This window comes from Manis pentadactyla, chromosome X, assembly GCF_030020395.1.
Source record: "Manis pentadactyla isolate mManPen7 chromosome X, mManPen7.hap1, whole genome shotgun sequence".
Classification (NCBI taxonomy): domain Eukaryota; kingdom Metazoa; phylum Chordata; class Mammalia; order Pholidota; family Manidae; genus Manis; species Manis pentadactyla.
Window position 1 is genome coordinate 51660121 of NC_080038.1, and position 17794 is coordinate 51677914.

Sequence of the window (17794 nt, forward strand, 5' to 3'; positions counted from 1 at the left end):
TTTTTTTAAATTCTATTTCTATAGTCAGAGCTTGCGCGCTATTCTGCACTTCAGTCAACACGTTTGTATACTGCTTTTTAAATGGTCCTAACATGGCTCTATGTTTAGCACCCCCCCCCACGTCTAGAAACAGTAAAACGGGGTGGGTAGGGCGCGGGGGCGGACGCAGAGAGGGGATATACGTCTCAGGATACAGGAAATACGGTAAGAGCGAAACCGGGAAGAAGCTCTGTGCCTGTGGGGAACCCGCCGCCATCTCAGTTCTCTTGGCCTAGCCAGTGCCCACCGGAGAAAGATCTGACGCCCAGGTCCTGTAATCCTTATGGGGGACCATCCTTGTACCTCCGGGAGATCCACGCTCCCACCTGGAAACACACGGGAAGCCAAGCCTCCAAAAAAGCGCTGCCTCCTTGCTCCCCGGTGGGATTATCCGGAAGGAACCCCGAACGGTGGTAGTACCTCTCTCCCCTCTGCACCTCCTCCTGCATCACCCAGCCTGAAGTCGCACCCGCCTCCTCCGGAGAAGTAGTAGAATATACTTCATCCACCCCAAACCAGGTCAGATTATTTTTTTCTCATTTGAGACATACAGGCTCTCTGAAAATTAATTATTCAATTTCCCAGATTTCCTTCCCCTTTCTCTGTTCTCTCCGTGATTTAGGAATTGAAGAAAGAATATGCAGGCATTAAATACCTCTTTCACAAAATATCCTAGGATGAAATTATGGGTATTTAATGATATTAAGTAATTTTTAAAATGCATTAGCTGTAATAATTGTGGTTTTATTTTTTAAGAAATAGACAAATATTTTCATGTTTGGAAGTAATTCACTGGGGCAAAGGTGGGGGATCCAGACAAAATGTTCATGAGGTCATTATTATTAAAGCTGTGTGATGTATACATGGGGGTTCAGTATATTGCTCTCACTACTTTTTTTTTACTGAAGTTGATAGACAATATTGTATTGGTTTCAAATATACAGCACAGTGATTCAACAGTTACCTACATTATTAAATGCTCCCCCCAACTAGTGTAGTTACTATTTGTCAACATACAGAGATGTTACAGAACTATTCACTATATTCTGTGTGCTATACTTTCAACCCGTGACCAATTTATATTATTATTTAAATTTTGTGCCTCTTTATCCCCTTAACCAGTTTCACCCATCCACCCCAACCACTCCGCCATGGTAAACACCGGTCACTTCTCAGTGTCTATGACTCTACTGGTGTTTCGTTCATTTTGTTTTGTTTTTAGATTCCACATGTAAATGAAATCATATGGTATTTGTCTTTTTCTGCCTAGCTTATTTCACCTAGCATAATAACCTCTAAATCCATCCATGTTGCCACAAATAATAGGCGTTCTCACTACTTTTGTGTATATTTAAAACTTCTCCATTTACAAAATGCTTGGTTCAAGATCAATAACAGCAGTGTATTGAAGATCAGAATCCTATGCCTAGCACTGTGCTGACAGAAGGTATTGAAAGGTGAGCCTTCAGAAGTGTTTGAGTGTTCTCCGTGAATTTAATAAGTAAAAAAAAAGAAAAAGTTACAATATGGTAAGTCAAATCCAAGTGCTATAATATTTAATTGCTCAAGGCATGCAGGGAGCACCCAGGATGGACTAAGCCATTCTGCCTAGTAGTGATCCTGACTCATAAAAGAGGAAGGGGGAACTCTGGGTGGGCGGTAAAGGGTGAGTGACATCTGCCCTGTGGAGAGGGAGGGAATGCTTTTCAGGCCTAGTGTTTCCAGAACAAAGGCCCCAAGGCAGGCTTGTTCTGGGAAAAGCTTGGCTGTAACTCTGAATCTGTGAGAAGGGCTAGGTTAGACAGAGTGATGCAGGACCTTAAATGTTATGCTGAGGCATATGCAGTTTAATCCATAATCAGTGACAACCACTGAGGTTTTCAAGCAAGTGATGTATTTTAGGAGTCCAACTCCTAAAATGTTTATGAGAAACAACTATTTAGATGAGTTCATAGAATGGAAATAATAAAAAAAATCTGACCTAAACTTCACAGATCCTTGAAAGCCAAAGGAGACAAGGCATCATCTTCCTTCGTCCAATAAACCTTTATGGAATTCCTGCAATTGTGCTTTCAGAAGCTATAGGCGATGGATGACCAAGGCATAGTGCCTAGACACAGTAGGAGTGAAACAGATATTTGAATAAATAAGTCAATGAATGCCAGCTTAGCGATGGAAACTAAGGGGGTTCCAAACGGGGTTTGGTGGTCGTTCATAGAAAAATAATTAGCTCTATTCTTGCTTGAAACCATTGCCTAGTTATTTCTTACAGTCTGAATTGCCTCGACTTTACCTCTCTGTCCAAAGGGGTAGTGGTGGGGAGTGGGGTAGCGCATATGCATAGCAAATAGAAAACAAAAGAGATTGTGTAGGGGAAGAAGTACAAGAGCTACATAATTTCCTCTGGTGATTAAATTCCCTGAAAATTGTACTAGCAAATGCTGAACATTTTTATGTGTCAGACACTGTTTAAAGGGCTTCTAGAGTCTATGGTATAAATTGCTATGCAAGAGACCCTTTCTAATATTATCTATATAACTGTTTTACAGGAATATTTAATGAAAATAGGGGCATGGTGAAGCATAAGGAGTTGAGGAGGCCCGGGAAAAGAGATGGATAGTAAAAGAGGAAATGATTTTACCTTATTTTACTATTTTTCAGACACTGAGGGATAGCGGTATGACTCTGTTTCCTTGGTGCATTCGTAAAATAGTTAACCCAGTGAAGACAATGAAGAACATTGATAATGCTATCCTGCTTTTTCTGATATCCTGCACCGGGAAGTTGTGGTTTTTAAGGTAATCTTTTTATCCAAAACTTCTAAAGGATGGAGGAGGATAAGAGTTGATTGTGATACACTAAAAATAACTAGCAAAGGAAATAACAGAAAGCTTGAATCTGTTAGACAGAGTGATGCAGGACCTTAAATGTTACGCTGAGGCATATGTAGTTTAATCCATAAGCAGTGACAACCACTGAGGTTTTCAAGCAAGTGATTTATTTTAGGAGTCCAACTCCTAAATACAGAAATAACAGAAAGTTTGCATCAAATGATAAAATTGAAACTATTTTCTACATTATGTGACACCATATAATAATAATGTATGTGATTTCTAAGAAATTTGACATTGTTCCAACTGTGATTAAATGCATTATTATTTAAAATGTATTATAAAAACCACAATAATATAATGTAATTTATAATCTGTTTTGTTATATTCACTCTTAATCACCTGATTGTTTCTGTTGTTACTATGAAATGTATCTTTTGAACCACATTTTCTGATTATTTCTGGTCAATGGGAGCATGATTGATATTTTTGCGTGCTGATTTTATATGCTGCAGCCTTTCTGAATTCTATTTGTTTCAATTATATAGATTCTCTTTGATTTCCTGTTAATTATATTGTGAATAATGGCAGTTTCTAACTTCTCAGTATTTTTTTTAGCTTGTTTTACTGTGATTGCTAAGATCTTCAGTACAAGAAATAGTAGCAGTGATAGAAGATATCCTTGTCTTGCTCCTAAATTTACAAGGGAATTCTACAAATGTTTCACCATTTTTAGATTTTCTTTTTCATGTTAAGGAAGTTCCTTTCTATTCTTAGATTGCCGAGACTTTTTATTATAAATGAGTATATAGTTTTTTTCTCCAAATGCTCTGTCTGTATCTATTGCCATGATTGTATAGGTTTTTTACTCCATTAATATGACAGTGTGACTGTATGATAAATTATAATAATTAATTTTCTAATGTATTTCTTGCTTTTAGTCTCTTCAGGCCTCACCATTGTATATTTTGTTTCCTATTTTAAGAGGTTCTGCTTTTATCTTTACTTTTTTTCTTTACTTTCTTTTGGTTTCTCTTTTCCTAACTTATTTATTTAGACCTTTAACACAGTGATTTTCAATCCTCTTTTCTAAAATAAGAATTTATGACTATAAATTTTCCACTGTGTACCAGTTTAGAAGAATTTCACAGGTTTTATATGTAGTATTTTATTATCAATCAATTATTATTTTCTAATTTCTCTTATTTCTTTTTTGACTCTAGTTTTTTTCATTTATAAACATTTGGTGTCTTTTTAAAAATCATATTGTGAAATCATTAGTGCCATCATAATTAAACTTCATCTTATTTTCTGCTTTAAAATGTTTAGTTTTTTATATTGCAGTACACATAATAAAATGTACAAATTTTAGTGTACAGCTTGATGCACTTTTGCATGTGTATACACTCATTTAACCATTGCCCAGATCAAGATGTAAAACATAAAATGTTCAATTTTTCTTCCTTCTGGTAACAAAAAGCAAAATTATATACTGGCAATTTATCCCAATAGACTTTGGCAATATAAAACTTTTGTTTGATTAAATACATAGGAAAAATGTGATTATACTATTAAATGAGGACTTTTGCTGATATTTATACTTGTCTTTTTTAAACTTTTAATTTTTTTCTACACTTGTATTTTTAAACTTTTAATTTTGTTCTAAGTCTATACTAGAGTTTTTAAGACTTTAATTTTGTTCTAATTCTTCACTTACTAAAGAAAAACTGGGAATATTACAAAGAACTGCCATACGCCCTTTACCCAGATTCACCAATTAACATTTTGCCATGTTTGCTCTATCATTCTCTGTTTCTGTTTCTCCCTCTCTCTCCTCCTCCCCTCCTCTTTTCCCTGTTTTCCTCTCCTCTCCCACCCTTTCCCCTCTCCTTGACTTCTCCCTTTCTCTCTCTCAACTATTTGAGAGTAACTTGCAGACATCATGCTCCTGTAAAGACCTGTAAATACTTCAGTGTGTATTGTCTTATAAAGATGCCTTTCCCATACATAACCTCAGTACATGAGTGAAAATAGAAATTGGACATTGTTGCAATTTTTTTATGTTTTGTAAACCTTTATTGTGAAGACTATCCACTCATACTGAAAAACGGATGAGTTTGGGAAAACATACTTCAATGGACAATGTAAGCTGTATTATAGTTCTTTTTTCCCAGCTTAATTGAAATATAATTGACATATAACATTGTTATGTTTAAGGTATACAGTGAGATAATCTGCTATATAAAATGACCAGCACAATAAGATTAGATAATTCCTCAGCTATCAAGCCACTTAGTTTGTGTGTGGTGAAAAATTGAAACATTTACTCTCTTAGCAGCTTTTAAGTATACAATACAGTATTGTTAACTATAGTCACTATACTATAGTAGACATATGTGAATATATATATATAACATGCTATAGTATAGTTAACAGAGTAGTAAGTATACTCCAATTGTAGTTATATAACTATGTATAACTAGTTATATAATACATATTATACTATAGTATGTACTAGTATAATATAGTATAATATAAATATAAATACATAGTATAAATATAAATATAATACAAATATTAACTAACATATAAATAATAAATCTGGGGATAAATGTACATTAGATCCCCAGAACTTACTCATGTTATAACTGAAAGTTTATAGCCTTTGACTGCTTTCTTCCATTTCCCTCTTCCTCCGTCCACTGGAAACTACCAATCTGTTCTCTGTTTTTATGAGCAGAGAGTTTTTTAGATTGCATGTGTAAGTGAGATCATACAGTATTTGTCTTTCTCTGTCTGATTTATTTTACTTGACATATGCCTTCAAGATTTATCCTTTGGAATGTCAGAAATTACAAAATTTTCCTTTTTATGGCTGAATAATATTCCATTTTATATATGTATGTATGCATGTATTTGTATGTATGTGTGTGTGTGCATACACAAAAAACATATTTTATTTGTCCATTTATCTGTTGATGGACACTTAGGTTGTTTCCATGTCTTGGTTATTATAAATAATGATTCAGTGAACATAGAGGTGCAGGTATCTCTTCAAAATAATGTTTTCATTTCCTTCAGATGTATACCCAGAAGTGTAATTGCTGAATCATATGGTAGTCCTATTTGTGATTCTTTGAGGAACCTCCTCCATACTGTTTTCTATAGTAGGTGTACCGATTTGCATTCCCACCCACAGTGTACAAGGGTTCCCTTTTCTCCATTTCCTTGCCAGCATTTGTTATCTCATGTCTTTTTCACAATAGCCATCTAACAAGTGTGAGATATCTCACTGTACTTTTGATTTTCATTTCCCTGATGATTAGTGATGTTGAGCACCTTTTCATGTACCTGTTAGCCATTTGAATATCTTCTTTAGAGAACTGTTTGCTCAGGTCCTTTGCACCTTTTAAAATTGGATTTTTTTTTCTCCTATTGAGTTGTGTGAATACCTTATATATTTTGGATATTAATTCCTTATCAAATGAATGGTTTGCAGATATTTTCTCTACTTCCATAGGTAGCTTTTCATTTTGTTGATCCATTCTTTTGCCATGCAGAAACAATTTAGTTTAATTTTGATGAAATCCTACTTGTTTATTTTTTACTTTGTTGCTTGTGTTTTGAGTGTCATATCCATAAAACATTGCAAAGACCAATATCAAGAAACTGTTTTCCTATGTTTTCTTCTAGGAGTTTTATGATTTTAGGGCTTACCTTTCTGTCTCTAATACCTTTTGAATTAATTTTTGCAAGTGGTGTAAGATAGGGCTCCAGTTTTATTCTTTTTCATGTGAATATACAGTTTTCCTGGTATCATTTATTGAATAGAGAGTATCTTTTCTCCATTGCATACTTTTGGTACCCTTGTCAAATATATGCTCTTGACTGTGTATGTGGTGGTTTGATTCAGGGCTCTCAGCTCTGTTCCATTGGTTTATGTGTCTGTTTTTAATGCCAGGACCATACTGTTTTGATTACTATAATTGTGTATTTTAGTTTGAAATTGGTGTTCTAATATTATCTGGGTGAAATTGCAATTTCAACTCTTGTCCCAATAATGTCTTTTACAGCTGTTTTATTTTCTTTACTAAAGATTCACTACAGGATAATGCCTTGTATTTATTTGCCATGCCTTTTCAGTTTTGTTTCATCTGAAACAGTTTAGCCTTCCTTTATCTTGTATGATATTGACAGTTAAAAAAAATACAGGACATTTATTTTGTAGATCATCTCAGTTTAAGTTTGTGTGTCTTTTCCTCATTATTACACTTAGATTATGCATTTTGGCAGGAATATAAGATAATGTTGTATTGTTCTTAGGTCATATCAGTGGCACATGATGTTGTTCTGACCCCTTAGAAGTAATATTAAACTTGATTACTTGATTATGATGCTGTTTGCTAGATTAATCCACTCTAAGTTAATCCACTTTAAGTTTGTATCCTATTTCAAGGAAGAACTTTTTTCTCTATTTGTTTATTTATATTAGGTTGGACGTGTAGATTTTTATTTTATTTCATGGATATCCTATTGCTATCATTATTTTAATGTCCCAGATTTAGCCAGTGGCAACCCATTCAAGCTGCATTCTCTGTCCCTTTGATGGATTCCCATCATATAATACATATGTTGATTTCAACATTTCTTTACTTCCTTACTTTCAGGTTTGTCTTGTGTTTTCTGCCTCACTAAATATTTCTTTCTGGAACTCTGGTTCCTTTTAGTAGGAGATCGTATTTAGAAACCAAGACATGGGTACATGGATATATTTTAGCTTAATATTTTGTTATTATTTTGTATTTAATTGCTCTTAGTATTGATAACATGGTTTATACAATACTGGTTATTTAGTATTTGTTGAGATTTGCTTTATGTTCTAGAGAAAGTGATCAATTTACAAGTGTTTCATATGTGCCTAAAAAGATTTTCTATATTCTGATTTTCTCCTGTAGAGTTCTATAAATATCTATTAAACTTGTTAATTATGTTATTTTTCTTCTGTATATCACTATTAATTTTGTGTTTTTGCTAAATCTATCAATTACTGAGAGGTAGATGTAAAATTTCCCACTGATTTGTTAAATTTTTGTACTTTAAGTTTTTGGTTTATATTTGAAGCTTTGTTATTATGCATCTACAAGTCTGAAATAGATTCATCTTTTATCATTTTGTGTGACCCATTTTGCCTTTTCACCTTTAAACTCTATTTTGTTTGATAAACTTTGTTTAGATGGCATTTCTCATTTCACCTTTTTACTTTCTCACCTTCTTTTTTTCTTTCTTTTAGTTTTCAGAAAGTGTTCTGCCAAAAATGTGAGTGCATTGATTCATTTCTGAATTTGCCAGCAGGATTTATAATTAGCAGTGAGGATAAGCTTTACATCTTCAAACGTTGTTTTTGTTCACAAGTTTTTGTTTTATGGAAATATCAACTGTTCAGAAAAGTCAAAAGATATCCTTCATTGGTAATCCATCAGTTGTTTATTTTGGTACATATGTTTTTTTCTCTTTGTGTGTGTGTGTGTGTGTGTGTGTGTGTGTGTGTGTGTGTAATTTTTTGCTGAACCATTTGAAAGTAACTTGCAGATGTCATGACACATTAGCCCTAAACATTCTGTATGTATCTCTTAAGAGCAAGGACATGACTTTTATCACACTCAGATAAATTTAACCTTGATACTATGCTATTGTCTAATATACTGTCCATATGCGTTTCCCAAATTACCTGAAAATCTCTTTATTAGCTGTTTATTTGTTTTGATCCATGATCCACTCAGCGGTCATGCACAATATTTAGTTTTCATGCATCTTTGATCTGTTTGGGACTAGAATATCACCTTCCCATCCTTTTCTTTTAATTTTTTTATAACACTGGCATTTCTGATGAGTCCAAGCAGTTGTTTTGCACATGTCGTGGAGTCTGAACTTGTCTGTTCCCCCATGATTAATGTAAGCATTTTTAGCAAGAGTACTGCATATAAGATATCCTGTGTCCTTCCTGCTGCATCACATCAGGAGGCACAAAGTGCCAGTTTGTCACATTCATTATTATTATTATTTTTTTTTGTAGATAATTATTTTTTATTGAAGGGTAGTTGACACACAGTATTACATTACATTAGTTTGAGGTGTACAACACAGTGATTCAACATTTATATACATGATAATTCTAGGTACCAGCTATCACCATACCAAGTTGTTACAATATTTTGACTATATTCCTTATGCTATACATTACATCCCGGTTACTTATTTATTTTACAATTGGAAGTCTACTTTTTTTTTTTTTTTGTGAGGGCATCTCTCATATTTATTGATCAAATAGTTGTTAACAACAATAAAATTCTGTATAGGGGAGTCAATGCTCAATGCACAATCATTAATCCACACAAAGCCTAATTATCGTCAGTCTCCAATCTTCTGAAGCATAACAAACAAGTTCTTACATGGACAACAAATTCTTACATAGTGAATAAGTTACATGGTGAACAGTACAAGGGCAGCAATCACAGAAACTTTCGGTTTTGCTCATGCATTATGAACAGTTCAAATATGAATACTCATTTGATTTTTATACTTGATTTATATGTGGATACCACATTTCTCTCTTTATTATTATTATTTTAAATAAAATGCTGAAGTGGTAGGTAGATACAAGATAAAGGTAGAAAACATAGTTTAGTGTTGTAAGAGAGCAAATGTAGATGATCAGGTGTGTGCCTGTAGACTATGTGTTAATCCAAGATAGACAAGGGCAATAAAACATCCACATATGCAGAAGATTTCTCTCAGAACAGGGAGGGTGAGGTTCTAAGCCTCACCTCTGTTGATCCCCAATTTCTCACCTGATGGCCCCCCTGCGACTGTGCCTGTCTTAGGTTGTTCCTCCTTTGAGGAATCTTACCCGTCTCTGGCTAACCAGTCATCTTCCGGGGCCATACAGGGAAATGTAAAGTTGGTAAGTGAGAGAGAAGCCTTATTGTTTGAAATGGTTAGCATTTTACTTCTTTGCATATTTATGTCCTGTAGCTTCTATGCCCAACATTTGTCTTGAGGTATCTTTACCACTTGGAATAATTATGATACTCGGTAAATTTGATATGAGGCAGGAATTCTATTTAAGGGTTGTAATTAGGAAGGAAGAAGAAAAGCTATAGAAGTAGCAGGCGGCAGAAAACATGGGAAGATTGACTATTTCTTTGACATATCTTCTTGTAGAGTAACTTCAGCATGTATAGGTTTTAAGCTACTACTTAAATTGCGCACACACATTAACATAATAGGAGTATAGTTACATAACCAAAGCATAACTGTAATTAAGAGCCATCTCCAGTGAAACCAAGAAAACCAGTTAGGCACCTTAGGCATTTGTGAAAACTTATCTATAATATGGTGGATATTATCCAAATGAACTTGAACAGTCTGAGAGAAATCAGACAAATTAAAACAACCAATTCCTTTAGAATGTTCACATCCCATATGTTCTTTTAACAGTAAACAGTCTGTAGTTGTAAGATTTTGGAGTGCTTCAATTTGCACTTCTCCTAATTCTTGGTTGAGTTCCAACAGTATAGATCCAGTCAAATTTGTTGTTTTACTGTATGCACAGGCCAGCTTAGATATCTCCTTCTTCATTCCCATGGAAAGTCCAGGAACCGGTGGGATGAGTGCATCTACAGCTGTAACAGTACGTGGATCTTTGTTGGGGTTTTTTGATGATCATCTTCTGGCATGAGTCTTCCAGAGAGTGCTGATGTTGGAAGTTCGTTTTCATATCGTATCTTAGTTCATTTTCGGGGTAGCCCAATTAGGCTTTGATCCTCTGTATAAACACAAACAGACCCTTTGCCTACACTTTTATATGCCCTTTATACACTTGTGTAGAATTCATTGGAGGTCTCCACACAGGAACTGCCTTTTTTTTTTTTTCTTGGTATCATTAATCTACACTTACATGACGAATATTATGTTTACTAGGCTCTCCCCTATACCAGGTCCCCCCTATAAACCCCTTTACAGTCACTGTCCATCAGCATAGCAAAATGTTGTAGAATCCCTACTTGCCTTCTCTGTGTTGTACAGCCCTCCCCTTTCTCCCACCTCACCATGCAAGCTAATCTTAATATCCCCCTACTTCTCCCCACCCCCCTTATCCCTCCCTACCCACCCATCCTCCCCAGTCCCTTTCCCTTTGGTACCTGTTAGTCCATTCTTGAGTTCTGTGATTCTGCTGCTGTTTTGTTCCTTCAGTTTTTCCTTTGTTCTTATATTCCACAGATGAGTGAAATCATTTGGTATTTCTCTTTTCTCCGCTTGGCTTGTTTCACTGAGCATAATACCCTCCAGCTCCATCCATGTTGCTGCAAATGGTAGGATTTGCCCTTTTCTTATGGCTGAGTAGTATTCCATTGTGTATATGTACCACATCTACTTTATCCATTCATCTATCGATGGACATTTAGGTTGCTTCCAATTCTTGGCTATTGTAAATAGTGCTGCAATAAACATAGGGGTGCACTGATCTTTCTCATACTTGATTGCTGCATTCTTAGGGTAAATTCCTAGGAGTGGAATTCCTGGGTCAAATGGTAAGTCTGTTTTGAGCATTTTGATGTACCTCCATATTGCTTTCCACAATGGTTGAACTAACTTACATTCCCACCAGCAGTGTAGGAGGGTTCCCCTTTCTCCACAACCTCGCCAACATTTGTTGTTGTTTGTCTTTTGGATGGCAGCCATCCTTGCTGGTGTGAGGTGATACCTCATTGTAGTTTTAATTTGCATTTCTCTGATAATTAGCGATGTGGAGCACTTTTCATGTGTCTGTTGGCCATCTGTATTTCTTTTTTGGAGAACTGTCTGTTCAGTTCCTCTGCCCAGTTTTTAATTGGGTTATTTGTTTTTTGTTTGTTGAGGCGTGTGGGCTCTATATATTCTGGATGTCAAGCCTTTATCGGATGTGTCATTTTCAAATATATTCTCGCATACTGTAGGGTTCCTTTTTGTTCTATTGATGGTGTCTTTTGCTTTACAGAAGCTTTTCAGCTTAATATAGTCCCAGTTGTTCTTTTTTCCTGTTGTTTTCCTTGCCTGGGGAGATATGTTCAAGAAGAGGTCACCCATGTTTATGTCTAAGATGTTTTTGCCTATGTTTTTTTAATAAGAGTTTAATGGGTTCATGACTTACATTCAGGTCTTTGATCCATTTTGAGTTTACTTTTGCATATGGAATTAGACAGTAATCCAGTTTCATTCTCTTGGATGTGGCTGTCCGATTTTACGAACACCAGTTAGTGAAGTGACTGTCTTTTCCCCATTGTGTATTCATGGCTCCTTTATCGTGTATTAATTGGCCATATATGTGTGGGTTTATATCTGGGTTCTTTATTATCTGTTGATCTGTGGGTCTGTTCTTGTGCCAGTACCATACTTTTTTGATTATTGTAGCTTTTTAGTATAGTTTGATGTCACAGAGTGTAATATCCCCAGCTTTGTTCTTCTGTCTCAGGATTGTTTTCACTATTCAGCGTCTTCCATATGAATTTTAGGATTTTTTTCTCTAGTTCATTGAAAAATGCCATTGGTATTTTGATAGGGATTGCATTGAATCTGTCAGTTGTTTTGGGCAGGATGGCCATTTTGACAATATTAATTCTTTCTATATGTGAGTGTGGGATAGATTTCCATTTATTTGTGTCTTTAATTTCTTTCATCAGTGTCTTTTTTAAGAGTTTTCGGAGTAGAGGTCTTTCACCTCCTTCATTACGTTTATTTCTATGCATTTTATTCTTTTTCATGTAATTGTAAATGGAATTGTGTTCCTGATTTATCTTTCTGTTTGTTCATTGTTAGCATATAGGAATGCAACAGATTTCTGTATATTGATTTTGTATCCTGCAACTTTGCTGAATCCATTATTACTTCTAAGAGTTTTCTGGTGTAATTGAGCATTTTCTTTATATGCCTTCATGTCATCTGCAAATAGTGACAGTTTTACTTCTTCCTTACCAATGTGAATGCCTGTTATCTCTTTATCATATCTGATTGCCATGGCTAGGACTTCCATTACCATGTTGAGTAAAAGTGGTGAGAGTGGGCATCCTTGTCTTGTTCCTGAGCTTTCATCTTTTTGTCACTGAGTATGATGTTAGCTGTGGGTTTGTCAAATATGGCCTTTTTTCTTTTGAGGTATGTTCTCTCAATACCCATTTTGTTGAGAGTCTTTATTATGAACTGATGTTGAATTTTGTCAAATGCTTTTTCAGCTTCTATTGAGATGATGATATACTTCTTGTCCCTCCTTTTTTTAATGTGGTGTATTACATTGATTAACTTACAAATACTATTCCATCCTTGCATCCCTGGAATAAATACTATTTGATTGTGATGGATGACCCTTTTGATGTATTTTTGAATTTGTTTTTCTAATATTTTGTTGAGGATTTTTGCATCTGTGCTCATCAGGGATATTGGTCTGTAATTTTGTTTTTTTGTATTGTCTTTGTCCGGTTTTGTGTTATAGTGATGCTGGCCTCGTAGAATGGTATTGGAAGTATTCCCTCTTCTATTTTTTGGAATGCTTTAAGAAGGATGGGTATTATCTCTGCTTTAATTAATTGGGAAAACTCAGCTGTGAAGCCATATGGTCCTGGAGTTTGTTGGGAGCTTTTGATTGCAAGTTCAGTTTTGTTACTGGTAATTGGTTGGTTCAAATTTTTTGTTTCTTCCTGGGTCAGTCTTGGAAGGTTGTACTTTTCTAGGAATGTGTCCATTTCTTCTAGGTTGTCTAGTTTATTGGCATATAATTTTTCATAGCATTCTCTAATAATTCTTTGTGTTTTTGTGGTATCATTTGTAATTTCTCCTTTTCACTTCTAATTTTGTTTTTTATATCCTCTTTATTTCTTCATAAGTCTACCTAGAGATTTGTCTGTTTTCTTTATCTTCTCATAGAACCAACTCTTGGTTTCATTGATTTTTTTATATTGTTTTGTTCTTCTCTCTTTTATTTATTACTGCTTGGATCTTTATTGTGTCCCTCCTTATACTAACTTTTGCATTTCATTTGTTTTTCTTTTACTAGTTTTTTTTCTAGTGAGTTTATACTGTTTACTTGGGACTATTCCTCTTTCTTGAGGTAGGCCTGAATACTTCCCTCTTAGAATGACTTTTGCAGCATCGCACATATTTTGAACTGTTTAACTTTTGTTTCCATTTGTCTCCATGTATTGCTTGATTTCTTCTTTTATTTGTTCTTGATCCATTGATTATTTAGAAGCATACTGTTTAGCCTCCATGTGTTTGTTGGTTTTTTGTTTTCTTCATGTAATTGATTTCCAGTTTTATAGCACTGTGACCTATAAATATGCTTGATGTATTTTCCATCTTTTTCAATTTATTGAGTCTCTGTGTCCTAATGTGTGATCTATTCTGGAGAACATTCCATGTGCACTTGAGGAAAATGTATATCCTGCTGCTTTTGGGTGAAATATTCTATATATATCTGTTAAGTCCATCTGTTTGTGGTTACCATAAAGTTCATAGATAGTTTCCTTAACATATAACAGTCTTTATTATATTTATAGTTGCAATATTTTTAACACAATGTAAAAGTACTATTTTATTCTTTCTCCTCCACACTCTATGTATGTCATAATCTACATCTTTTGTGTATCCCTTGCCTGATTTTGTGTGTAGTTGATTTTATTACTGTTGTTTCTTTAACTTCATACTTACTTAGTAAATAATTGGTCTATTACTTTTGCTGTAGGTTTATATTCACTGTTGACAAATATTTAGGCTTAAGAACATATCCATTTACAGAAGTCCCTTTAAATTAAACTGTAAGGCCAATTTAGTGCTGGTGAATTCTTTTAACCTTCATTTATCTGGGAAACTTAATCTTACCTTCAGTTCTGAATGGTAACCTTTCTGTGTAGAGGATTCTTGGTTGCAGGTTCTTCCCTTTCAATACATTAAATATTTCATGCCATTCCCTTTTGGTCTGTAAAGGTTCTGCTGAGAAAACTGCTGATATCCTTATGAAGCTTCCCTTACAGGTAACAGTCTGCCTATCTCTTGGTGCTTTTACAATTCTCTTATTATCTTTAATATTTGCCATTTTAATTACTGTTTGTCTTTGTGTTGTCTTCCTGGGGTTCCTTTTGTTATGGATTCTCTGTACTTTCTGGAAGTGGGTATCTATTTATTTCCCCAGATTAGGGAGATTTTCATCTATTATTTCTTCAAAGAGACTTTCCACTCTCTTGTTTCTTCTCCTTTTGGGACCCCTATTATGCAAGTATTGTTTCATTTGGAGTTGTCACACAGCTTTCTTAGCATCCTCTCAAGTTTAGAAATTCTTTTTTCTTTCTGGTCCTCAGCTTGGTTGTTTTTCTCTTCTCTAATTTCCATCTCATTGATTTTTTTCCTGCACTTCCAGCAATCTAGTATTCAATCCCTCCATTGTATTTTTCATTTCAGTTATATTCTTCAGCTCTGAGTGGCTCTTTTTCAAATCTTGTCTTTTTGTTGAAGTTGTCACTGAGATCATCAATTCTTTTCTCCAGTTGTGTAAGCATCTTTATGACTGTTATTTTGAAATCTGTATCAAAATAATTGGCAATCTCAGTTTCATTAGCTGTGTTTTTGGTGACTTATTTTGTTATTTTGTTTGGAGCATATTCCTCTACCTCCTCATTTTGTCTGGGTTTGTGTGTTTCTTCTTTTGTATTAGATAGATCCACTATGCCTCCTGGTCTAGAAAGTAGTGACTTTATGAAGAAGGTATTCTGTGGTGACCAGTAGGTACGTACTCATTGCTCACCAGTGCCTGGATCTCCTTTGTGGTGGAGCCATAGTTGCTATTGGTGGACTGTGGGTTATGGGATCTTCTTTCTGACTGTCTGCAGGTAGTGGCTGATCTCTGTGTGCAGAAGCTGACAGTTTGCCTCAGTGTGTGTGCTCTTTTGTGTGTGGTGCAGTGCTTCTGCTGGTAGCATTCTGCTGGTATCAATGGGGCCCACTGCTGGGCTGGCTGGGCTGGCAGGGCAGATGCTCAGGGGAACATAATGGATAGCTGAGCCACCAGTGTCAGAGGAGGTGTGTTTGGAGTGGCCTCCTACAGGCACCTCACCAGTGGGGCACTGAGAGTCCCAGGAAAGCTGGAGAAGCCTCCCTCTGCCTTCCAGGCAGCAAAGTCTGCTGCTGGGTCACGTGGGTCATTCCGATAGTGGGTATGCATGGGAGTGCTGCCACAGGGCTTTACCACTGGCAAGGGAGATAGAGCATTTGGGGCTTACTCCCATGAGCACCCAACCAAACTGGTCTCAGGGAGGGCTGGGGAAGCATCATCCACCTGCCCTTTCTCCTCTGAGATAGCTTCCTCTAACTCCTGCCCTTCTGGCTCACTTCCCACTTCTGGTAAATCTTTTAAACTGCCATCTCTGTGTTGGGTCTCAGTGGTACCAGGAGAGTGTACCTGTCCTCCACAAGTGACAGAATTTTCAGGCTTCCAGAGTGCTCCAGCTGTCTCTGGTGTTCAGCCCCATTAATCACCAAAGCCCAGTGCAATGTGGACTTGAGTTCCCAGAGCAGATCTCCACCACCAGGTGTTTGGGATCCTGTGCGCTGCTTACCGCCTCCCTACTACATTCCTCTTCCTCCAGCTTGTGGGTTGGGATGGGGGAAAGGCATGGGTCCCAGTCTATCATGGCTCTGCTACTTTCCCCTTCTCAATGAGGTCTTCTCTTCTTCACTATGTGTAGATGGTCTGTTCTGCTGTCTACAGGTCATTTTCAGGGTTAGTTGTGTTTGGTATAGGTGCTTCCTTGATTTATATGTGGGAGGAGGTTTCCACCTTGTCTTCCTATTCTGCCATCTTTTCCCACTGCACTCCACATGGTATTATTTTGTTCTGTAATTTAAAAAATATTCTTGTTACAAAATGCTGTTCAGGAGATCTTGGAATTCAAGGTTTTGATGCCCTTTGGTGAGTTCATGGATAGCTAAATATAGTACTTTTTACTATCCCATAGGAAATGGTCACATATTTTTGGACACAGGTGTAATTGTATTTGATAAATACTGTTTGTATGATATTCACTTCCTAGGTTGCCTGTTTGTATTAAGTGCTCAGCATTAAAGGGAGTTCTTATGCCTATTCTAACATCATGTTTTCCTACATCAAAGCATTTACCTAGCTGGCTGGCTGTCTTTTTCTCTCTCAAACAGTTTTTTGCAGCGCCTTCATGTGTAGTCCCCTTAAGCACCTTTATCTGTGAGGTTAGACAATTTTTTCCCTCTCATTACATAAGGGCCTTCCCATACAACTTTAGATTGATCATTTTTAAAAGGAAAATAATAAATGATCAAATTCCTTTCCTGATAATCTTACTTCCTGACGTGTTACCATATCATCTTGGTCCTTTGTCTTTCTTTGAAATGCAGCAGCTTTTCTTGCATTATTTCCATACTAGTTTTCTCATAATTGCCATAACAGATTTATCACAAACTTAGAGACTTAAAATAACACATTTATTATCTTAGAGTTCTATAAGTTGGAAACCTGGTATGGGTCTCATGAGATGAAAATTAAGGTGTCAGTGAGCTGCATTACTTTCTTGAGGCTGTAGGGGAAAATCTGTGTGGTACTCATTTGGTTGTTGGCAGAATGCAGATCCTTTTGACTGTAAGTCTGAGATCCCTTGCTGGCTGTCAGCTAAAGGGTCTTCCCAGATTCTATAGATCACCTGCATTCTTTGGCTTGTTGTGCCCTTCTTTTGTCTTCAAAGCCAACAACAGCACGTCGAGTTCCCCTCACGTTAGAATTTCTCCATTTTCTTTTTTTCTGTGAGTTTTAGACTTTAGAAATTGGCATTACCTAGGATATGTATATATATTTGAATAGCATTGCACTGAAA

General features: G+C 35.9%; 1 protein-coding gene across 2 annotated transcripts in view; it reads left to right on the top strand.

Annotated features, from left to right (window-relative positions):
• Positions 1–203: 203 nt before the first annotated feature.
• The window catches only part of LOC130678820 (negative regulator of P-body association), a 59015-nt gene continuing 41424 nt past the window's right edge, over positions 204–17794 (top strand). The window contains exons 1-2 of one of the 2 annotated variants that reach the window (XR_008995032.1): positions 206–558; positions 2701–2837. Coding sequence is in view for 1 of the 2 variants with exons in the window: in XM_057495312.1 (XP_057351295.1) it covers positions 323–529 (207 nt within the window). In the remaining variant the exon portion in view is untranslated. Of the gene's footprint in view, positions 559–2700; positions 2838–17794 lie in introns of both variants that reach the window. The other variant, XM_057495312.1, reaches the window with a different exon arrangement.